General features: G+C 41.1%; 2 protein-coding genes across 3 annotated transcripts; both read right to left on the bottom strand.

Moving 5' to 3' along the window:
• Window positions 1–2,688: 2,688 nt before the first annotated feature.
• On the bottom strand, window positions 2,689–11,686 carry LOC104432878 (vacuolar fusion protein MON1 homolog). Of its 2 annotated transcripts, none has more exons than XM_039307551.1 (14): window positions 11,002–11,686; window positions 9,022–9,101; window positions 8,865–8,936; window positions 8,713–8,752; window positions 7,922–8,023; window positions 7,638–7,759; window positions 5,588–5,720; window positions 5,373–5,464; window positions 4,638–4,719; window positions 4,479–4,543; window positions 3,962–4,264; window positions 3,763–3,854; window positions 3,492–3,556; window positions 2,689–3,179 (listed from the first exon to the last, which is right to left on the bottom strand). In XM_039307551.1, exons 1-14 carry the CDS (start codon window positions 11,194–11,196, stop codon window positions 3,084–3,086), a joined length of 1,539 nt encoding a protein of 512 aa, XP_039163485.1. In that variant the 5' UTR covers window positions 11,197–11,686; the 3' UTR covers window positions 2,689–3,083. The 2 variants fall into 2 exon arrangements, with proteins under 2 accessions (XP_039163485.1, XP_039163486.1); XM_039307552.1 differs by having other exon boundaries at window positions 2,888–3,179; window positions 9,022–9,106; window positions 10,997–11,105.
• Window positions 11,687–14,883: 3,197 nt separating this feature from the next.
• Window positions 14,884–15,934, bottom strand: LOC104432877. Its single transcript, XM_010045448.3, has one exon. The coding sequence runs from the start codon at window positions 15,752–15,754 to the stop codon at window positions 15,197–15,199; it is 558 nt and encodes a 185-aa protein (XP_010043750.2). The 5' UTR covers window positions 15,755–15,934; the 3' UTR covers window positions 14,884–15,196.
• Between the last annotated feature and the right edge of the window lie 7,707 nt (window positions 15,935–23,641).

The raw sequence follows: 23,641 nt of genomic DNA, 5'->3' as shown, positions 1-23,641 counted from the left end.
GAAACAAAAAAGTTTGCATCGTCCAGATGAAGCCAGGGATTAGAGAACTTAGTACATATCATCATTATAATGGTAGATCTAATTCGCTGTTATCACGAGTTTAACAAATCATATGGAAAAATCACAAATAAGCCAGATTGTCCACCAAAAATACATTTCCAAAACAGGTCAAATGACCCAACCTATCCCTAAATCGAACCAACCAAGATTCCGTACCGAGAGTTTGAATTTCCCGCCAAGGTAGTTATGCAAGGATTAATTCTCATAGATGTCCTGTGTCGGTATTAATTGTAACGGGACAAAAGAATCGTCGCGGCTCAATAGAAGTTGAATGCTCCGAGAGGATTTATAATGTACTCTGGTGATTTTTCTAATCTCTCTTATTTCAACATAGTTGTACCTAAACATTTTAACTTTCTTCGGCGATATCGATAGAAATCAAATAAATAGAAAAAATCCACACCAAATTATGTAATATCATATGTATGTATATCTTTTATATATTTATATATGCATGTATACATGTGGACACGCCGATTTAGAATGCAAATTAATTAGATATTAAGATGTGGACTCGGCGGTAATGCAAAAATGTGGTGGCCTCCACGCGCACTCTTTTTTCCAACCCACCTAATGATAATACCCCAACTCAAAGCACCGCGGATTCTCCACCACGGAGACGCCAAATTACGTAAACACCACTAGTCATTAGCCTTGGTTGGGGGAAAACTCGGTCATTTTTGCCAAGGGCTCAATCGTCAATTGAAGCGGACTTTAATGCCGGGGACAAGGTAAGTGGGAAACAAAGCTTTTTTCCTTTTGGAAATCTCCGAAATCGGTGAAAGCTTTGACCGGTTGAAAAAATTGATAGAAATTCCCCCACTCAAAAGGTCATCTCCATGTCTGGGACGCCTCGCATTTCCGATCTCCTTTTTGAATTTTGCTCTCTCTCTCTCTCTCTCTCTTTTTTTTTTTTTTCCCAAAAATGAAGCAATCGAAATGGAGATTTTTGTGCAAGATCCAGAGCCTCGAATTTTTTTAATTATAACAGAGAAAAAGTTGGGATCTTTGATTGGAACCCTAAAAGTAGTCCCTGATATTTTGTTAGAAAAACAATACAAATAATCACTGAATTTTGATCAAATATACTATGTTATCCCCAAACTTTTTAATCTGTTTAATATGATTCATGAACTTTAATATAATATACAAGAATTCTAATGTTCAATGAGATTTATTTAAATTAAATTGAACATTTATCGATAATTCATACACTGTATTGAACAAATAAAAAGTTTAGAAATAACCTTATAAATTGAGTTAGAATTTAGAGATGACATTGAGTACTAGATTAAAGTTTGGAGACTATTAATGCTATTATTCATATATATTTTTCTCAAGCACATAAAACGAAGAAGGGCCACAAAAGAAATTGAGGTTCGTTCGATTCAATGCGTATTAAATGATTTGGAACCCCTCATGAAAGCGAGCCCACTCGGCGCGGCCAGTGGAGTAATTGAGCTTGTCTGGCCATTAGAAGACGGGGAAAAAATTCATTTAGCAAAAGGAAAATGCGAGCTTTTGGTCATTAATGGTTTCGGAATTAAAAAAAAAAAAAAAAAAAGCCGCAGTAATCAACAATGTTATTATCTCATCCTACAGCTAGCGTTCAAATTATTAATCAGACCATCAAATAGAAACGAAATTAGCCTCACTTCGTGCTTGAGATTTTACATTCGAATATCCGGTAAAAAATTATCAAGAAAAATCTTAAATATATTACATTTGTGTCGATTCAATCATAAACAATTCAATAAACTACAAAAAAAAAAAAAAACAATTCAATCGTACAATTCTTTTGTTGGAATAAGAATTTTATTTACATCATGAACCTTTAAATTATGCTAATTAAATTCTAAATATTTTTACGTTTTATCAATTGAATTAATCTAATCAATTTTAATTAAAAATCGCTGACATAAATGCTGATAATACAAGGTTAATGCTGCATCGAACAAATTCTATTTTTTAATTTTTAATTTTTCCCTTTCTACTAGATTCAGCAAATCACTTGTCGACCACAAAAATACAGAGACCAACTAACCCTTGTCGACCACAAGCAAAGGTCAATTGGCCCTAGTTTGCCACTGGGCAAAGGCTTCACTCCTCTTGTCAGGTCCATGCGAGGCCCTCACCTGTGATTGACAAGGGTCCTCGCCTTTGACTAGCGAGGGTAGGCCATGGGATTTAGCAGAATAGAAAGAAAAAGAGAGGGAAAAAAAAAGAAAAAGAAAATTCATAATTTTTTAAAAAATTTATGAAAATTGTTGACATCACCATCAACCATGCCACGATTTCCGGTTAAAATTAACTAAATGTACTCATTGACAAAACATGAAAATGTTCATAACTTAATTTATCCAACTAAAAGATTCAGAAAACTGAAATGCGATAAATTTAAAACTTTTTTTTGGTAATTTCCCCAATATTCAACAACTCCAAATAGTTCTCAAGACCAAGAGCAAATGACTACCAAAAAAATAAAAAAAAACATAAAAGCGTAACTCCCAAACTTCATTTGGTGAGCAAGCAGGGGAAGGTTGATACCACCCATCCCTCCATATGTGACCCCTTCTGACTATAAGGCACAGAATAGTTTTCGCACTATAAATAGGAATAAGTAATCAGTATCCATAAAGTTAGGAACGTTATCATATAAGCCCTTAAATCATATTGAAGGAGCCGATCGTAGATGTCAACGTATACGGTGTGGAAAACTCACAAGTAGCAATTTCAAGAACATTATCGGTATTGACCCCTGTAGGACCAAAACGTCCACTGCTATAGAACGAACCTTACAAAAATTGGGATAACTTTTGGACACTATCGACCTATTTCCCTAGACATTATTCTCTATGTCCAAAAGAGGAAGAGGAAAAGAAAGAGGGTACAAAGAAGTATTGCTCCCCCGAGGGGAAAAAATTGTGGGATCTCGTTAAAATTACGTAAAAACTAAGAGAAAAAAATGGAAAAAAAGAAAACAAATAAACCTCTACAGCCAGTGTTATATAGCAGGCAATACATCACCAAGAGAAAGGGCTTGCTCCCAGCAAAAAGATCTCGTTCTCCACATCTTTCACCCATTGACATACACGATTGCAAGTCTTTATCGCCGACGCCTAACAATTTTAAAATCAATCAAATTCAATGAGAGCATACCTATGTGAAGAGAAGCAAATATATGCGACTAAGCATGCACACATGCATGTGCACACGTCACACGTGTGCGCGCACGGTCTACGAGATGATATACTAAACAGAGTCTACGAGATGACATACTAAAGTCTTATCTTGTCGAGAAAGCCCATATAATTTCCAGAAAGGAGATCACTGTTGATTTGATCAAAATAATGACCCTAAAGTTTGGTGAATAAGAGGCAGGAATCCCTAAACATCTGGAAAAAGAAATAATATGACAGCGAAAACCAAACCTTGTCCGCAAGTGGATCAAATGCTGCATAAAGTTCAAAATCCTGTGTGACCCAGCAGAGTAATACTGCAAAGAAAAAGGATGCAGACATATTCACCACGAAAGCATTCTAATGGAAGGTCATATCAAGCATAATATCTAAAGGGTTCATCTAAATAGTCCTTGGAATAACTGAAGTCAGTTCCTTTAACAATTTCATGACCATCTACTGGAAGCATCTGCTTATCCCTACATATAGATAGGTGAAGAACTAGCATTACAAGGTCCCTTACCGTAGTGTTCATCTCTTCTGAACTGAGTTTTGTGGGCTCCAATTCCTTTATCATGCATTGAGGCATACATTTTCTGGTAAGCCCTATATAACCTGAAAATAAGCATACTCCTTAATTCCAATAATGAGAATATGAAGACCACAAATTCAAAAGGGAAAAAAGTATTTAAAAAGTTTGTTTCATGACTCCCTATTTTTACCTCTTCTGTTGTCGGAGAGTGTTGAATGGCGGTGAAAATTCTGAAGCTACATATTGGTCCAAGTATATGCTGCGATATATGAAATGCCAAAGCCCAGCAGGACCACCAATGCCTGCATAAGCCTCCTTCAAACTTTCTTGAGAATCTGTCACTGGCCTACCTTGACCTAACCGGGGAAGTAAAGATCCAGATCGCGGTAATGGATCAATGGGCAGGTCTTCAACCCGCATCCCACCATCTAGCATGGATCTCTGGACTTCGCTAAGAACATTTGATTTCAACAGAACCGTCTCTATCCGCATCCTGCAAAAATCAACTGCATTTTTAACAAGGACCACATTCGGAAGCTGCTCCTGGGTAAGGTAAGTACAGATTATGTATTGAGCAGAAACGAAAACCCATACGTGATGGTGTTACTTGTTTTACGGCACAAGCCACTAGCATCAAGCATGTGATCCATCTAACTAAATATGATGGGATGATGCTTCAAGTTCAAATTTATGAAAGAATGTAGTACCGGCAATCTTTCAGGTGGTAGAAGGCATCTGAACTAGTAGTCAGCAACATCAAGTATGTCTCAACCTGCCCAAGAAAAATATTATAGTCATGCCACAACTTGTGTGATTTACTAGTGCCCAGATTAAAGGGGCAAGGACAAGTACCAAGCACCACTCACATCAAGATAATGAACATAAGCATACAAGAATGCCATAGGATTATATCTTGGCAAGCAAATTGGTGAGAAATTTTCGGATGTCCTGCAAACAGAATTGAACTAAAGGTCAGAGAACAACCTCCATAATTTCCACAGAACAGATCAAAACAAGAAAAAAGGGACAAAGGCTGCAGGAAGTTTATGAAAATTTCACTTGTAAATCAGCTCCTTCCTGTGACGGAAGGATTGGACCACACTCGTGTAGTGCTACCTCTCAGGATGAAGATGCTACTTGAAATCATTAGATCAAGAATGACATAAGGGATTCTGAAACTCTCGATCATATCTAGATAGGGACCAAGTTTTCAAAAAGGAAAAAAAAGAAAAAGAAAAAGGACAAGACAGACACAGTAAGGTCAAAAACAATTTTAACTCTTATCGCTTGAGTTTATTTTGAGTTGAAAGACTGCTCACAACTCCCCTGGCCATTATGGAGTCACTAGCTTAACAGGCTTGATTCACTATAAGAGTAAAAAATGCACCCTCATGCACAAGCATGCATGATACGTATATGCTGTGCAAATCTTCCTCAAAAAACAGGTTTAAAGTACTTCATTTGAAGTCCAGCAACAACCAAAGGAGACACCAATAACACCCTACTCAAAAACCTTATATAATGGGAGCAATAAAAGACCAAGGATGCAGATGATTGGTTTTCATGGACTGCAGGCCTCGCAAAAAGCCAGCTCTACTTACCTGAATGATTCTGATGACATAACAAAATTTGCCAGTAGCAACATGTCATCAGGATGAAGGGACGCCTTTTGTGCACCAACAAGACTGACAACCTGCAAATGACCTCCAATCAGCTTTGTGCATCTGTCTATCTAATTATCGACCGACAAGTTGTCTGTGAACTAGCCAATCTGTTAAGCATGACCAGAAGATTCACCAAAGGGAAAGGACTCCACCTTGTGCTTACACATCAATATAGCAAACAGGACTCCAGAATCAGCAACATCTTGCAGTACAGCCCCAGCAGCTTGTCTAGTTGCATAACCAAGTGGAAGGCAAGTGTATGCATGAAGAAATGTAGCAGGGTTCCTGGAGAAAATGTTGAAAATTGTCAAATTCTGTAACAATATCCAGCATATGACATTTGACCGCTTAATAGATATTGAAGGTGGCCTAGAATAAACTAAAGCTAAACATGTCTGAAAGAAGATTAAACTTGACAAAAGACATTTCTCCATATGGCATTGTAGAATTCTTCCTTTGCGAGCTAAACATTCTTTCTTTAAAGTGCATAATCCATTTCTTTCCTCTTCTCTTTGGATGATGTTAAGTTACTTTAATTGAGTTTCCTTTATTATTAGAGTTTTATTTCCTTTTTTACTTACATAAGGGTATTATTGTCATATACAGTTTATATTCAATATAAATACAATGGGTGTAGGGTTTCTGTTATTACAGAAAACTACAGCCCTCTCTTTCTTTCTTTTACGTTCTCTTTCTCCTCATTCTCTTTATTCCTTCTCTCTTCTTTCTCTCTTTCTACTTGCTGCGGGTTCTCTAATCAGTTTTGTGACATGGTATCAGAGCAGGTCTAATTACCTGATTACTTGATCCTATTGCTGGTTTGAGAGTCCCCTAGGGTTGGTGCACAGCCACCTAAAGCTGTAATTTTTATCGGTTTTCTCTTCAAGTTTTGATACATATGAGATCGGAAGATATCAAATTCATCAGGTTTGGTTTGTGAACATGGATTACAACACTTACTAATCAGCAGATTCAAGAATCGGAGTACTTTATTGATTATGGTTGACTGGTCTTGCTGGTTTCCATCAAGTATATAATTATTTGAATCGAGATTTCTGTGGTAGATATATTTATATTGAGATTATCGTCATGAGTGATACTACTACGACTCCCACTGTTGCTATTGCTGCTTTTGCTACTGTTGTTGCTATTGCTGCTATTGCGGCTATTGCTGCTATTACTTCTGCTGCTACTACTACCGTTGCTCCTACTACTGCTGCTATTGCAGCCTACTGCTGCTACTACTACCGTTGTTGCTACTGCTACTGCTACTGCTGCTACTGCTGCTACTATCGCTACTACCACTACTGCCGTTGCTGCTACTGCTACTATCGCTGCTACTACTACTACTACCGTTGCTGCTATACTACTGTTGTTGCTACTACTGTGGTTGCTACTGCTGCTATTGTTGCTGCTACTATTGCTGCTACTGCTACTGCTACTACTACTACCATTGCTGCTACTACTGCTGCTACTACGACGACTACTACTACGATTGCTGATTGGGCTCTACTATCTATAGGAAGAAACAAATTAAGAGGCTGAATATCGTGCTATGGCACATACTGTGACCGAATTGTTGTGGTTGAAATCTCTTGTCTAGGAGCTTGGATTTTCTATTAATCAACCTATTGATATGATGTGTGATAATCAAACAGCTATTTATATTGCTCGGAATCCTCTTTCAGTTTGCTGATATGTTTACCAAAGCATTATTTCGTCTTGCTTTTGTTACTGGTTGTTCCAAGCTGGAGATGGGTGACCTATATGCTCCAGCTTGAGGGGGAGTGTTAAGTTACTTTAATTGAGTTTCCTTTATTATTAGAGTTCTATTTCCTTTTTTACTTACATAAGGGTATTATTGTCATATACAGTTTATATTCAATATAAATACAATGGGTGTAGGGTTTCTGTTATTACAGAAAACTACAGCCCTCTCTTTCTTTCTTTTACGTTCTCTTTCTCCTCATTCTCTTTATTCCTTCTCTCTTCTTTCTCTCTTTCTACTTGCTGCGGGTTCTCTAATCAGTTTTGTGACAGATGATTTACACTAACCGTCTAGATAGACTAGATTGCTTATTATATAGTAAACATGATAATATAATGAAACCAAAATTAGAAACCGCCAGGAACAGCTAATAGGGAAAGCATGCAACTTTGTGAAGAATAAGAGAAAATCGAGAAGGGTGAAGAAAAACGAACCAACTGAAAGAATGGATGAGGGAAGAGAAGACAACATCTGTTCCTCCCAGCAAAGGTGTCATATCAAACTTTGGATTCTTCTCAAAGCATCTATTAACTGACTTGGTTAATATCAGTATCATCTGTATCAAATTACAATCATCTAAACAATTAGTACAGAACCTTCATAAGATACTATCAGTACTGAATTCTAACACCAAATCCGAGAGATTATTAAGGAATGGCTAAAACACAAGTTCAGAAAACTAGAAATGTTAAAAAACGAGAGGAATCAGCTTTACTACCTGACCATAGATAAGTTCCAACTGTCCTCTTAATGACTCATAAGGTTCTTCAGTGCAGCTGATGCAGACCAAGTAAATCGGTCCTTTAACAAGAAAAACTACCTGAAATATGAAGGAAGCTACCTTTAACTAACCAGAGAGTGACCCTTTAAGATATTGCCAGCAAAGTATCCATAACTTCATTCGTACAAAAATCCCATGTCGTGTACAAGTTCATGACCCTACAAACAGGACCACTAGAGAACACTACAAGGCGACTACTTTTATAGCATCATCGAAATCACTCGACTTAAAATATTGTTAGTAAATTAAAAAACAAAAAAGTCTTCTATTTGGGTTCTATTTTCCTTTTCTTCTTCTTTGTCCCTTCTTGGGTTGTAGCATCATCGAAATTAAGAAAACTCGACTTAAAATATTATGAGTACATTAAAAAAAAGTCTTCTATTTGGGTTTTATTTTCCTTTTCTTCTTCTTCTGTCCCTTTTTGGGTGGGATGCAGAAAAGGGAGTGTATTCGCCTCCACCACATTAGATACAGCACAAAGCACTTTTCAGTTAACACAAGCAGCACAAAGTTCAGTAATCACATTCACATGGACAGTAAACTGCAAATATAAGCAGACATCATGAAATTTCCATAGAAGCTCTTCCATGATTCTTCTAAGACAAAAGGTATGACAGCACCATCCAAGGTGAGATAGAGAAGTTCTAGCTGAATCCAATATTTGATGGCTGGGGAAATTTCAGACAAGAAAGAGATGACTATTAATGAATAAGCACCGGTTAAATCACCTGGTGTTTTCCTGCTCTGACCAATTTGACACGGTCCCCGCTGAAAAGACGTTCATGAAGAGATATACTCAATATCCTCTATAGTGTAGAACAACAACAAAGCAAAAAAACGCCAATATTGAATTAATAAACACGTTCGGTTGTTAGCTGACCCATTTTCGACAAAAGAAATGATGGCTTGTAATGTTGCAGAAAACCCAGCGAGCTTGTGTTCATCTCCATATCTGCAAAAAATGTTGAGATAAGTTTATACTCTTCTTCTGTTGGTGAACAAAGAATGACCAACCGTAAGAGAGCCAAAAGTGAAACCTGGAATATATTGGTTTGCCAGAGTGACTCAAAATGAAAAAGTGCTTCTTCCTTTTTCTCCATGAAATTGAAGCATCATCCTGCACTTCATTCACGAATCAATCAGGGTTTTTGACAGCAGGCGAGTTAACAATTAATAGAGCAATCAAGTTATTTGAATAGAAAATGGCAACTTTACTGTCATTTTTTTTCTTTTTGAAAGAAAATGTCAATTTTGCAGTCTTTGTTCAAGTAGCATGACTCAAAGCCTATAGGCAGTCCCTTTAATGCGCCCCTTATTGCTCTTTTCCTTGATTTATTAGCCATAAACAAAACCTCCCTTGATCTTTACCCTCCTTTTGGTAGTCCAATATTCACTTATAAATGTGAACAGTCATCATTTCGAAATAACTCAACTATTTAGAAACTAGGGAACTGACTCTTTCTGATTTGACTTATGATTGCCAAGTAAATTTCACCAGTAGTCACTTTTTGTAATAGATTTTTCAATCCAAAAATTTAATTTCACTACCCAATTCACTAATCTTCCATTTTTCTCGTAATTGATACATTTTGACCAAAATCAGGCCATTTCCGGTGAAATGCTAAAGTCTAAGCCATGTAGCAATGCCCAGGTGGCCATGTGGGGACAATGGTAGTGTTCAGAAAATTGCCCAGGTGACCACCATGGTAGCATTTTTAGTCAGAAAGCTGGCCAAATCGTGGTCAAAGTGCGCTGAATTCTGTTTTTATGAAAATTGCACATAAGAGAGAAAACTCATCCCATTTTAATTTGCTGTCTTCCAAGTAGGAAACCAAACAAAAACCATCAATAGGAATTGACTTATTCAAGGCTCTCTAAGAAATAAAAACTTAATGCCTTGAGTGATCTGTACAACAATCTTATTGGAGAATCCACTAAATTTCAGTAAACATCAATATAGGTTACCCTTTGTTTTACTGTTCATCTCATAAAATCAATTATCAAACGGTGGGGATAAAACTAAAAGCCCCCACACAGCACCTCTTCATAGTGCATATCTTGTAAGGAATGCTACAAGTCTAGTCTATGCCCAAATTTCATCTTTTAATAGTCTAAACATTTTCGAAAATCAGCATATTTTATGCTGGTTAATATTAGGAAAGAGCATGAGGCTGAATTACTGCTCATTTGGGCATTCTCATTTCCTCTAAAGCTGACTTATGGACTGTAGGTATGTTAAACAAAAGAGAAACTAAAATTTTCTCTCATCCACCTCCTTTTTCTTTAGTCTTGATGTACAACATTGGCTCATCTTAAATTTTTACCATTAAAATGTCTTATTAAGTAAGCACACAAGAGCAAGTGCATCAGTATAGAAGCATAAATTTTTACCATTAATATTAGGAAAGAGCATGAGGCTGAATTACTGCTCATTTGGGCATTCTCATTTCCTCTAAAGCTGACTTATGGACTGTAGGTATGTTAAACAAAAGAGAAACTAAACTTTTCTCTCATCCACCTCCTTTTTCTTTAGTCTTGATGTACAACATTGGCTCATCTTAAATTTTTACCATTAAAATGTCTTATTAAGTAAGCACACAAGAGCAAGTGCATCAGTATAGAAGCATAATCAAAGTGTTGCCCGTTCTGAGAACATGGAACAGTAATGTCCACTGGCAGCGCTCAAAATCGTCCAATTTAGTAATGTCGTTTACTCTGTCAATGCCTTATAACAAACAATTATTTTCTTAACTGAGACTAGTGAAAGCCAATCAACGTAATTATCTACACCTCCCAAACCAAAGCATCAATCGAACTACAACCACACCTGTAGTTTACAGGTTCTAGATCAATGCCATATCTCGAAATCCTAATGAGCAAATTTACTACCATAATGGATAATGTTCAAGAGCTACTAACAGGATCTTTGATCTCGTGATTTCCTCAAATTCAGCAATGCAAGACTTAAATGGAAAGAGAATGAGAAATGAAGCCTAAGGTTTCCACACTTACAATACCTCATCAACGTGCCGTTTTCCAGGCATCCAAGCGGCCTGCGAATCCGAGACCGCGTCACTCCTCACTTCCTCAATCTCATCCTCCTCTTCCCCAATCCCGCTCCCGCCGCTGCTGCTCCCTCTCTCCCCCGCGTAACCGCTGCTGCTGGGGCTCCCCTGCGCCTCCCCTTCCCCCTCCGAATTGCTCCTCCACATCACCCGCGCCTCCCCGATCTCCTCAATCTCCGACCGCCCTCCCGCTCTCGCGCTCGCCGCACCTCCGTCCTCGACTTCACCGACCTCCGCAGCAATCCCCTCCCTGCCGCCGGAACCTCGGCCGCCGCCGCCTCGCCGTCGCCGTCGTTCGCGGCGCCGCCATTGGCGAGGTCCGTCACGCGGAGCTGCGAGAATCCGTCCTCGATCGGCTTCGAACCGAGGACCACCGGCCCCGAACCCGCGCCGGAGGAAGCGGAACCGTCGTCGCCGCCGTCGGAGGAGGACATGGGGGGCGGGGAGTGGAGTGATGCGCTCGCCCCTTTTTCCCCTCGCTTCAGCAGATATTTCGAGGAATATCTGAATCCGGGCCTCCGATTTCGATTCCTGATGTAGTCGATCGCGCGGAGGGGGAGAGATCGTAGGGTTTCGAGGTCATCTGACGAGGATTCGCGGCCTTTTGCGGGGGGTCCTCCTTCCTTCCACCCTCCCTCCCTCCCTCCCTCCTACCAGTCTCCTCTCCTCTCCCGTTTTTTGGCTCGTTGTCCTCCGCAGCTGAAACGTGGCCGCGCGAAGCGAAGACCAGTCGGTGGGGGCAGAGGATCCGATGACCGGGTTCGAGTCCGGTTTTCCGGGTCGGATCTTGTGTTAGCGGGGGCGAGGACGAGGGGAAGAGCCCAAACGGAGAAGTCCAAAATAGATCGGACCGGGGGATTCTGAGCCCAACCGGTTGGCCAATGCTTCCCCCTATTTTGGAGTCACGCGAGGAGGTGTTAATTGTGGTTTCTTAATTGGGTCCTATCATCAACTTGCGGTGGGCCCGGAGAGAAAAGCAGCTGCCCTTTACAAGAAAGTTGATCGATCGGGAACGTCATGCGTCGCGTCATCGGGCTAAACACATGCCCCGCGGGCGTCCTATGGCAAACCCGCGACTCAGGCGTGAAGTAGGGTCGAAGCTTAAGGGATTGTCGACAAAAGTGAAGGGAGCGAGACAAGGACCTGCAGGGAATACATGGAGGACGAGAAGCAACTTGAAACCTAGGACCGGCTCAGGTACGGTTGGTTATGTGAAACTGGACTGATCGGTTTGGGCTGCTCCAAAGGACGGTTCGCGAAACAGTGATTTCTTCTTTTCCTTTTTTTCCTGGTTTCTTCTGTTTCGTGCAAGTGAAAATTTTCAACATAAGAAGAAAAATAAGAGCGTTATTTTCGGTTTGTTCTTTAAATAAATGTTTACATGATCGGGGGTGCGATGCTAATTGACAATCGACTAGCTTTTCACTGAATTTTGTAGTCTTTACTCTATCGCATGGCGTCATATTAATATGTCTTAAATAATAAAAGAATATGTATCAATGGACGGAAAAAATTATAGAGGAATGCTTAGGGTTTCCTTCTATATATGTGGAAGTCATTATTCCATTTCAATCAAAATTGAGATGTAATTTATTAATTTAGGATTTGCTTCAAAATAAAAATAATAATAAATAAAATGTGCCAATTTGTTGGTCCGATTCCTTATGTGAATCTAGAAATCACTCGGAATCGACTAGTTTAGTTTGGTTTGATTTTTCGGTTGGGATCAAATTGACGCATGCCCCTAATGCACGGCAAAATTTTGTGTCGTAAGTGCCAAATTAAAGACCCTTTCAATGACGACATGGAACGAAGAGATGGATATGCCGATAATGTCAATCTCTCTTCCAGGCTAAACGAGAGATTATCTTTTGTGACAATGCTAAGGGAGATCATTGAATTCGTCACGGGCAAGTGGTGAGTACCACCATAAACACCTGCCCGCTCGGTGAGGCCCAGCCTAGTCACAATCAGACCCCACGCCTGGTCCACCCTCGTAACGTGGCCTCAAGAATTCGAGCACTTTTTACATTCGTCGATGGAGATTTTCCGTCGACAATGCGCACAGTACAGAAAATGTCCTTCAGCTTTGATGATGGAGTCACGACGAGCACAGTACTCATCCATCATCGATCGCTCCTGTCCTAGTCGTGACTAAAGATAGTACTCCGTCCATCATTGCTCGCTACTCCGCCCTAAGTCTCGGCCTCTTTTCATCGTCGGTTCTGATTTGGGGTTACAAAACAAGCGAGCCCATCGATCGACTCGCAATAGCCAGGTACATCGTCCTCGGACCGGCTTTTCGCCCCCTACAATTCTCGGATTACCTGCATTCCATCAACCCAGAAAATCGCCTGATCTTTGACATCATACGCTTCCCCCGCACGCACACAATAGACAAGACTGGCAACGTAATCAAAAAACCCAATTCGGTGTCCGATTTCGATTCCTCATCCCACGGCGGACTTTCGAGATGCACGCAACACCTTCCGTAACCCGGCCGAAGCGAAGATGAATATATTCTCTCCAGCTTTTATTTTATACATTTTCTCGTCATACGGAGCATCCGCATCAAGGCGATGCAACCAACTGGCAACGACCAATGATGGGACGTCGAAGACCTGGCCCCCGACGACGGGACGAGCGTACCTTCGCGATTTCCTATTGGCACCGAAATCTGTCCCGCCTGTAAAAAAAAAAAATTCTCGGGCGATCGCGTGGTTGCGCGTGACGACACCCCGACTTGCGGTCTCAAACTTTCCCTTCCCCACCCGAAGCCCCGTCAGACAAGTACATAGTACAACTCTGCGCTGCGCAGCGCAATAAAATCCTCCGGGCGCGACAAGAAGCCGCAAAACGACACTCCAGCGCTCCGCAAAACGACACGAACCCCCCCCCACCCACCCAACCCCCACCCAGGTCGCCCGACCAATGAAAAGCGAGATCGCATATAATGCGGTCAGCTAACCCGCACCCGTCTCCGGCCCCACTCTCCGCCAAGATCCGACGGTCCTCCTTTCTCCCCCGGTCTCCGCTGCGGCAGCAGCTGCTTTCCGCGCTCCATAATCGCGGTGGTCTTCCCTCAGAAGGAGGGTAGCTCCTGCTTTCCTCCTCCGCCACCGTCTGGTCACTTTCCCCGAAAAGCGATTCCGGTTAATGACCATGTTGCCCTCTCGCTCACGGCACGAAGCTCGTGAACCCCAAAAAGGGAAACGAAGCCCTCGTCGGTCAATGACAGAAGCTCCGCGCTTGATGAGGAGTACGTCGGAGCGAGATTAGCGTTTCGAGCGATTTGTCCCGTCCAGATCTGATATCCATCTCCGTACGTCTTTGAAAACGCATGTCGAATGTTGTACGACAAAGTCACGATTTCGTCCGACGGAGCTCCGATTAAACTGAAAGGATTCGCCAAAGCCGTCTGGGTAAGAAACGTCAATCGGGATAATGATTTCGGTTGTTGCTGGGTCCGAGAGAGAAACCTCAGCCCGTTTTCTGATGGATGAGAAAACCTCGATGGAGAATCGATTAGTCAATGACGGCTAAGATCCGAGGGCGAGGAAGGCTGGCTTTTCCACTGACAAAGTCGAAGCGGGAACCACGTTAGCGGTCGGCGGATTCGTAGAAACCTCCATAAAAGCTCGTTCAAAAAAGGAGAGGAGAAAAGGGTTTAAATCGAAGGTCAATCGGAGATGCCACCGCGGGTTCCCACGGCACTTTAAACACACGCTAAAGCCATCGATTTCAGAGGGTGTCTCGATCACTCTTTAGCATCCACCTCTGTCGTGTTCCCACGTAGAAAGTTAGAAATGGAGTTCGCAGTCGGTCAAGAATCGCTTGGAAAAAGAAGGACATTTTATATCATAGAAATATCATTCCAATACCAAAAGAAAAGCCACCTCAAGAGTCAAGAGCACAGAAAAAGAGAAGCAAAAAAAAAAAAAAAAACCAAAATTTGGGGTTAAAAGTAGGAAACCCCCTCGAAGAAGTTATCAAGAAAGACCAAAAAAAAAAAACAAAAATGTGGCGCCATCCGATCACAAATTTCTTCATTTTACCTAAAACGAATATTCTGTAATAAATTCCTCCGCAGTTACTCAGAAAACAGCGAAAACTTGGAGCTCGCGCCTTCCTCCTCCGTCTCCTCTGCTCAGTCCTCGAACCCCGTCTTTTCCCAAATTGCGTTCCGGACCCTGCTCAGATCCCTCCCCTTCAGGGTCCTCCCGACCCCCTCGTGCACCGACGACGCGATCCTCGTCCTCGCCATCTGCCTCGCCAGGAACTCGTGCGGCGGCACCCGGCCCCCGTCCTCCCCTCCCCCGCACGCGTCCTCGTCGTCGTCGGAGTAGCAGGTGTCCCCGAGGCTGTCCCGCCGGCGGTTCTCCCGGTACTCCCCCCTCAGGATCTTCGACCAGTCCGGGATGTTGACCGGCAGCGACGACGGCGTCGAGCCGCGCCGGTCGCCGCCGTCCGCCCGCCTGGCGGCCGCGGAGGACGCGGACGACTTCTTGGCGGAGGCGCGGGAGGATGAGTCGGAGGAGCCCCAGGCGGGCCTGCGGACCTCCGGCGGGGAGCTGTAGATGACGTCGGACTCGTCGAACTCGAATGCGCCGGTGTCGTGGGCGGCGGCCGCGGCGGCGGTGGCCGGCTCGTTGGAGAAGAAGCGGTAGTTCGCCCGGTTGGCGAAGTAGCTCTTGCTCGCGGCCATCGAACCAGTCTCGAGATCTCTCGCTGGCTCTGTAAAATTTCCACTCTCTTCCTTCTCTCTCTGCGCTTCGATACGATTTGATTTTTGGCGAGAGATGAAGAGAAAGAGACGAGAGCCCGTGGTATTTTGGGTTTGAAAAAAGGGAGGTGGGCGTGCTTTAATAAAGGGTTGGGTTCGGGGGTGAAGTTTTAGAGAGAGAGTGTGCGTTTGTGTTGTGTGTGGATAAGGGAGGTTCCCCTTTCTCTCTCTCTCTTCCCCGCGACAGAATATTACCGAATTACCCCCCCGCCTGAGCCCCGTGCTGTCGCGCCACGTCGGATGCCCGGAGACCCGCGGTCTCGTTGGGCCGGGCCCCGCCCCGAGACCCGATAAAACGAAGGGGGTGACCCGCGGTGCGCTGGAGTGGGGCCCCCGGGGGAGGGCGGGACCCGTTTGTCCCAAGCTAATTATTGATTATATAATACGGATGATTACGAATATTAGGCGAGAAGTGCATTAAAATACGTAGGCGTTATTGATTGCACTCGATCGATGAGAGAAATAAAATTATCTTTTGCTACTCGTAGTCTAGTTATCTCCGTCGTGGTCCATTTAGCTAGTCATACTTTTAACAATTAATCATTATACAAATCGAACATGATAAATGCGACTTGAATTAAAAAAGAAAAAATTATAGCGGCACGCGTATTCCTTGCTGACGAAGATTAAGTTTGGATCGTCGCCGCAGCTACGATAGAGAGCCACGGAGCACGATATCTTTTATTTGGGATAACCTGGAAATGACGTATATTTGCTCCATTGATGAATATTTTATTCGATATATGAACAGAACGATTTAGACATGGAGATTCGTACTCCAACAAGCATATCATAATACTTGTACTCGCGAGTAAAAAAGGAAACCACGTTGCGATCCACGGTTTTCGTAAATAGTCACGAAATGAGAGAAAGCTAGTGGAATCCTCGTAGCCGGACAGATGGCTCGCTCGTCAATAAACTAAAACCTGTTAAAAAAAAAAAGAGTAAAAAAAGATACTTGGAGCCGAAGCGAATGAATCGGCGTTCTTTCTTATCGAAAGAGAGAAGGGCTGCGAACGAGATAATCGTCAAGTAGGCTCCATGGACTCGTTTAATGAGCATCGAGTCAGTTTTCCAGAGCAGGGTTAGGCGCTATTTAATAATCTGGAACCCGATTAAATTAAATTGTTCAAGAGCGGTTCATCAGAACGAGGTAGTTTCCATGGGAGCTTGACTGGTGCACCGCATTCATCTACCCGATCACTCCGGCTCGAGCTTGATGCCCTTTTTATTAAAGTCATTGAGGTCATGCCCTGGACTTTTTCTTCTTTTTCTTTGGGGGGTGGGGACGAATTCAGAATCGTTTAATTAACTATGTTCATAATCATGTGCGATCCAACTCTTATTTCCTTTCTCTTGAACTAAAAAAACATTCGAGTGTAAACAAACAAGGTTGACAAAAGGCAAAAGACAAAAATGACCATAGTCCGACTTAGGCCGGTCTAGCACCTAACCCAGTCTGACCATAGTTGATTGACATTATGAGATTGGCTTAGTGGTTGAGACGGTCAACATCTTCTTCTAACTCTATATCATGAGTGTCTTTAGATCAAGGAGCTATTCGTGGCGGAGAAATAAAATTTATTGAAGATTTCAACAAAATCAACTTGAAAAATGGGGAATTCCTAAAGCTCAACTCAACCAAATTTATTGGCAATCAAAATGCAAATTCTTCCCTTAATCGGATTACGTAATCCAAACAGAAGAAAGGGATGTTCCTCTTTCAATCCTCTTAATTTAAGAGATTCACGCCTACTGAATTATGAGGAATCTATCATTAAAACTAATGGATCGATCCATTTTATTAATATTCAATTTTTCGGTCTCCCTAAAAATAAAACCATTCTCCGAGCATTAACTCTTCAGCTTAAAACACATCATTACAAAATAGCCCATGGATCCATTCCTTTAGCGATTGTTCACAAAATCCATTACAAAGCTAGGCTCTTTACTTTTTTTTTTTTTTGTCGGTCTACTTATTCCTCTTCTACACTCACACAGACTTGCGCCCGCCTCTTGCGAGAGGGCGTAGAATCGCAACCCACTCTCAAACTTACGTGTCCCTACTCCTTATCCCGAGAGGTGGGGATTTGAACCTCACCTCCCTCGTGTTGGAAGGGTGGGGCAAACCCCGGTGGCCCTTTACTTTCGGCAGCAGCAAAGCTTTTAGACATGATCCAAAAGGATAAACTCTTCTCCTTCGAAAAGATATTTCTAGAGCCAACACAGTTATTTCTAGGTCCATCCATTGGAGCTAAGTGATTCTCCCATATCAATGGGAATTAAAAACCGTTGATCCCCAACAAAATTTTCAAAATGAAGATCCCGCAATTATCACCCAATATGCAACCAGTTTCGTAGAAAATCATTTGACCTCAAATCATCAGATGATCTCCATCCTCGCATTCCTCCTATAATCACCCTTCCAATCAGTAGTAGCTCCTCCAATCTAGGAATTCCACTTCACCTAACAACCCATAATCGCTAGTATTAGTGGTCTTGATAATAGATCTAGATTTTTGGACTTGTTTATCAACAAGAATAAACCAATCGGAATTCAGAAATATTAGATTCTTTGAATTATTCATCCATGGTTGAAAATCAAGATACCAATTCTGAACTTCTTATCCTAAAAAAAATGTTTGGACTAAACAGAACGTTCTTAAACCAATAATTTAATTCAGAAGAAAATACAAAAACCAGGCAATGGTTTTTTTTATCACTTTTTCGAATCAAGCCCGAGAAATTAGAAAATATATATATATAATATAAAAAATATTAGTCACATTATGAACATAGAACTCAGAAATTTTTCTTGATTGGCTAGAAGAATATTTTTTTGAACAAAGAGAAATCCAGGTCCTTGACAAACATTTCAAAAGGGGATTAGACGCCAGCCAAATTATTGAATCCAATCGCCCTCCTCTCGAAAAATTAAAAACCAATATATTCAAAGTGAAATAACAGCCTCTCCCATCTAAAATATCTGCTGAAACTAGTAGTTTAAGGCCTGTATGTTTGTGTTTATTTATTTTTTGTTCATGAACAAAAACACGTTTGTTTGCGTTTTTATTCAAAACCTATTTTTTTGTTCTTGGAACAAAATTAAAACAGAAATAAGAAACAAAAAAAGGTTATTTGTTTGTTCCAGAAGCACTTTTGAATAACATAAAAGTTGTTTCTCTCTTATCTCTTTTCTTTTCTTTTTTTTCTTTTTTCTTCTTTCTTCTTTTGGCCTCGCCGTGGCTGGGCAAGGCCGCTGGCCCTCGTCGGCCGATCGCCAACCATGGCCGAGGCGGCAACCAGCCAAAAGAAGAAAAAAATGAAAAATGAAAAATGAAAAATGAAATAAAAATATTTAAAAAATAAAAAGAAATAAAAAGAATATAAATTTACTAAAAGTGTTTCTATTCATTTTTATTCCCGTAACAAGTTTACCAAACACGTCTTTCGGTCAAAAATTGTTCACTTAGGAATAGAAATAGTTTTCTATTTCTGTTAGGAATAATTTTTTAACGAAATATAAACAAACGCGCCCTTACATACCGAAAAATAATTGAACAAAAAAAATTATACAAACCAATATCTCCATATAATTAGAAAGCAATTAGATAGAATAGAATCCTCTGTCGAAAGTTCTTTTATCCAAATGCTCCCTAAAACTAAAACTCTTTTAAATCGCCAATTTTTAAAACATACGAATTTCTTAAAAATATGCTATGTATAGTCCAAAAGATGGAGACTAAGATAAAATTTTAAACTATATATGCACGATATTGTTTTATTCCCCAATTGCATCAACCGAAGAAATTTGCATATTTTGACCAATCACGAGGGTTTTGGCTCGCATCTCACCACACATTTGATTAATGTTATGTACAAATTCATAATATCACGAACTTAGTTAAAATATAAAATATATTTTGCATCATATTTTATCTGTTTAAACTTTTAAAGCAATTATGCACTTAATTTCAAGTATCAAAGTCAAAAGTTTTGAGTTTGATTACATGTGCAACGGGTTCAAAAATTCTTTCACCGACACATAACGGGTTTGCATGTCATAGACCTTCGTTGTCAAATTGGTTTTTTGCATGAGACCGAGTGTTCATATATAAAGGCACTTGTCAAAGCAACCAAAATAAAATTAGCTTGTAACATTGATAGTAATGTTTCAATACCCACCTTGCGATGGACGTGTTGGTTTGCACCCTACCCCATTATTCGAGAGGAAGGGTTTGAAACTTCACGCACCCATTGCGCAACTAAAGTGGAGTGCCATGGGAGGTGGGCCCATGCGCTAGTGCTCCTCCTGGTTTGCGCCGCCGGCTGCCGGCTGTACGATGATTCCGAGGTCATAAAAAAAAAAAAAAACAATGACCTTTTAAAGGTACATAAGAATTCTTTTAGATTGCACTACTATTTGGACAAAAGAAAATTATGCTTTTAGGTATTTCCGGAATATTTGTAAACATAAGTACTTTATTGGATCATAAGTCTAGCAGCTAATGAATTTTCCCAAGCCACATGGATATGTGTTCGGACAAGCTTGAGCAAAGCAACTTAGTTATAAAAGTCGCCCCGACCTGATTGGACATATGGTGGCTTGGTTGAGAATAAGGTTTCTAATTTGTTTAGGATGGGCTAGAATAATAAGTTAGGCTTGATCAAGCTAAGTATGCATCGATGATTATCTTGGCATTTTACACCTCTAGATACACTTTAAAATGTGAATACTATCAAATAGTGCTCGTCAGAAGTGAGCACCAATTCTCAAATTTTAAAATAAATGTGATTCTCAAGTTCCTTAACGGAATTGAATCAACGAACCTGACTATCCTACAATAAAATTTAGGGTGGGAGCAACTAGTCATCTCCCTCGAGGTGATATTTACTGTTGGACTGTGTACGAAGCAAGAGATTACGAGGCAAGGAGTGTTGGTTTCCATTAGGTCGAAGTGCTGAAATTTCGAGGCTTGGAGGCTGAGAGTGCAGGCTTTATCTAATTAGCAGCGAGGAAGATGCATGGTTCAAGCGGTAGCCGCAAGCCAGAGGCAAGCGGAGTCCCGATAATTTGACGATTGAAATTTCCCAATCATTTGCTTTACACAAATCTGTTCATGTATTGCAACATAAATATATATATAGCCGGTCCCAGTCCCGGTCCCGGTCCAATCCGTTCGGTCCGATCATCCCAGTGCATCGTGAAACATCCGCGATGAAAAGAAGTCCGATTTTGAAGGTTTTAACCGTACACAGCACGATTCACTAAAAGCAGTCGGTTTCTTAAAAGGAGAACCGGGCCCGTTTTTCACATGCAAAGTACGAAAAAGAACAAAAAAGAAGACTCCACCCCTCCACTGCTTCCCCCTTTCCCCTAGCCCGTCTGCTCGCGCCACGCGTCGCGGTAAAGTCCAAAGGAGGCGTCGAAGGAGGAGGCCAGGGGGGGGGGGGGCTCCTCCCGCGCTGGACTGCCCATCAGCAGTCGTTTTGCCTGGCTCCCCCACGATCCTGGAAAACGGGAGCAAAAGGCAGCTGGGTGGGTCCCTCTCGTGTTCCAGACGTCCGACGATCGCGACACGAGCGTGGCACTCGCGTACGGACGACACCCCCACGCGGCGTCTCCCTATGGTGGCCTTGATGGCACGTGAAGTGGGCCCCACCCCCGCCCACGCGGTCCTGGCTCGCGTCGCCCCTCCAGCTGGACCGGGCCCGGGGCCACCGGGCTCGCCCCCGCGTCGCCTCGCTGTCGCATATCGACGAGACGAGGTCGTTTTTACGGTGGCGTGTTCGCCGGAAAATGTTATTTAAATGTTGCCGTGAAAACTTCATCGAACTTTCGACGAGCTATAACTACACGCAATGACACGAGAAAACAACGCCTTGGAAATCCCAAACCGGTGAATTAACAAGTGGCATGGATGCTCTTTATTGTAATCATTCTCTTTATCTTTTGATGACATATAATAATTGACTAATTATTCCCATCAAGATAGTGTAAATCTCATGAATGAATTAGTTTTAAATCTTTAATGGATAATTCTCGATTAAAGCGCTTTGAACCCAATTGCTAAAATTTAAACAAGTGATTGAATCATTTTTTTTTTTTTTTTTTTTTTATAAAATACAAGTGACTGAATCATTGATTTCTGAGAAGATAATCTTTTGAGATCTCAACCCATGATAAATGCAGTTTATTGTATCATTCTATTAAGGGAATAGAGAAAGATAACTAATTACTTCTAGGCATTAATAAGGATGTTCGCTCATTTTGAATTATTCTAAATGAATCATAACTACTCGGTTCACCTAGTTATCAAAAATCCGAGACCGACATGCTTGTCCCTGCAGTTCTGCTAGCTCTCCAAAATTTAGATCGTCTCTCTCAACGATACAGAAAATGTGCAAGGTCATTGCTAACATAGATCAATAACATTGCTCAGTAACATCTTCCCAACACGGGACGAGATGACCACCCGACAGCGAAAGCGGCCTTACCTGCTTTCCGGAGGCGCGTTCTTAAAATTCTTGGGAAAAAGTAAATGAAATCGGTGGAATATTACATGCGTGATCATTAATATAATTGGCGATAATGTACAAATTCGGGAATACGTGAAAGTTTCGGGTGCGTTACGCAAAGTCTCAGATTCATCGAGGTGGGTTGTTGAACGTTGAAATGGGCGGGGAATAGGATATGGTTTTCCATGCTTTTCACGTGAAAGCGATATCTATTCCCTCTTTAACCGCGTTTTCCTTTTGGCCCCGGACCTCTGATTGTGTACTTTTCGAGAAAAGCGGGTCTGTTCCGTTTGTCAAAAAAAATTAGGGGCAAAATTGAAAAAAAGGTGGTTTATTAGGATTCCAAGATAATGCCAGCGTAAATGGACTACGAATGGTTTATTCCTTGCATCGATGTCGACATTGTCCAACTATTTATACCTATTCGACCTAAAAAATAAACTATTTATACCTCTTCTTTCTTTCCTTTCATAGATATCATGTATATTATAGAGGTAACGACATAAAGGATATACAAATTTTAATTTAATATGCAATGTGATTATTGAATTTTTAATTTGTTTAAAGGAGTCTCTGTATTTTAGTCTAACGTGTAATGTTATCCTTGAATTTAATTTTTAATTTTTTCGATATGATCCTTAAACTTTTGATAGATGTTAAAACTATTTCCCGAACTATATGAAAATAACTAATGTCATCATTCCTATAGTTGAAGTTTAGAGACAACAATTGATGTTTTCATATAGCTCATAAATAGTTAGAACATGTAACAAACGCCCAGAGATCCCTAGAGATAACATTGCATGTTGGGCTAAACTATATGAAACACGCTAAACAAATTAAAAGTTCGTAAACCACATTACATGTTCAGTCATAGTCCAAGGATCATCTGTGTTATTTTTCCCTATATTATATAAATCTGAATTGAATCCTCCATCCTATTGTTGTTGTTTTATTTATCAATTCCCTAAAATAATTCAAAATTCATATATTTTTTTTCAACAAGATCAATGCACAGCTCTATCGAGATCGCCAATGTCTCGAACCCTAAACCAAAAAGCACTCCATGACGACCTCATTACAAAAGTCCCTTTGGATCTCTAACCCCAGTTGTGCTAATCAACATTATCATCTCCTTCCGATGCTCGCGAGGTATGCTTTGTTAAACAATAAATTTGGGACTAGATACGATGAAGAATACTTTATCCTTAGGATATTACCGACGGGTGCTCTCGGAGCATAAATCCACATACCAAATTAAAAAGAAGAAAGAAAAGGACACGGTTAATA

Source organism: Eucalyptus grandis, chromosome 2 (genome assembly GCF_016545825.1).
Source record: "Eucalyptus grandis isolate ANBG69807.140 chromosome 2, ASM1654582v1, whole genome shotgun sequence".
In the NCBI taxonomy this organism is placed as follows: domain Eukaryota; kingdom Viridiplantae; phylum Streptophyta; class Magnoliopsida; order Myrtales; family Myrtaceae; genus Eucalyptus; species Eucalyptus grandis.
The sequence above is the reverse complement of the archived record's forward strand: the minus strand, read 5'-3'. Positions and strand labels throughout refer to the sequence as shown.

Excerpts from the sequence above, each read along its gene's own strand:
- LOC104432877 (XM_010045448.3), bottom strand. The coding sequence starts at position 15,754 with ATGGCCGCGAGCAAGAGCTACTTCGCCAACCGGGCGAACTACCGCTTC.
- LOC104432878 (XM_039307551.1), bottom strand. The coding sequence starts at position 11,196 with ATGTGGAGGAGCAATTCGGAGGGGGAAGGGGAGGCGCAGGGGAGCCCC. Across the intron at positions 8,753-8,864 it reads ATTTCTTTTGTCGAAAATGG|CGGGGACCGTGTCAAATTGG; the intron begins GTCAGCTAACAA and ends ACGTCTTTTCAG. Across the intron at positions 5,721-7,637 it reads CTCATCCATTCTTTCAGTTG|GAACCCTGCTACATTTCTTC; the intron begins GTTCGTTTTTCT and ends CATTTTCTCCAG.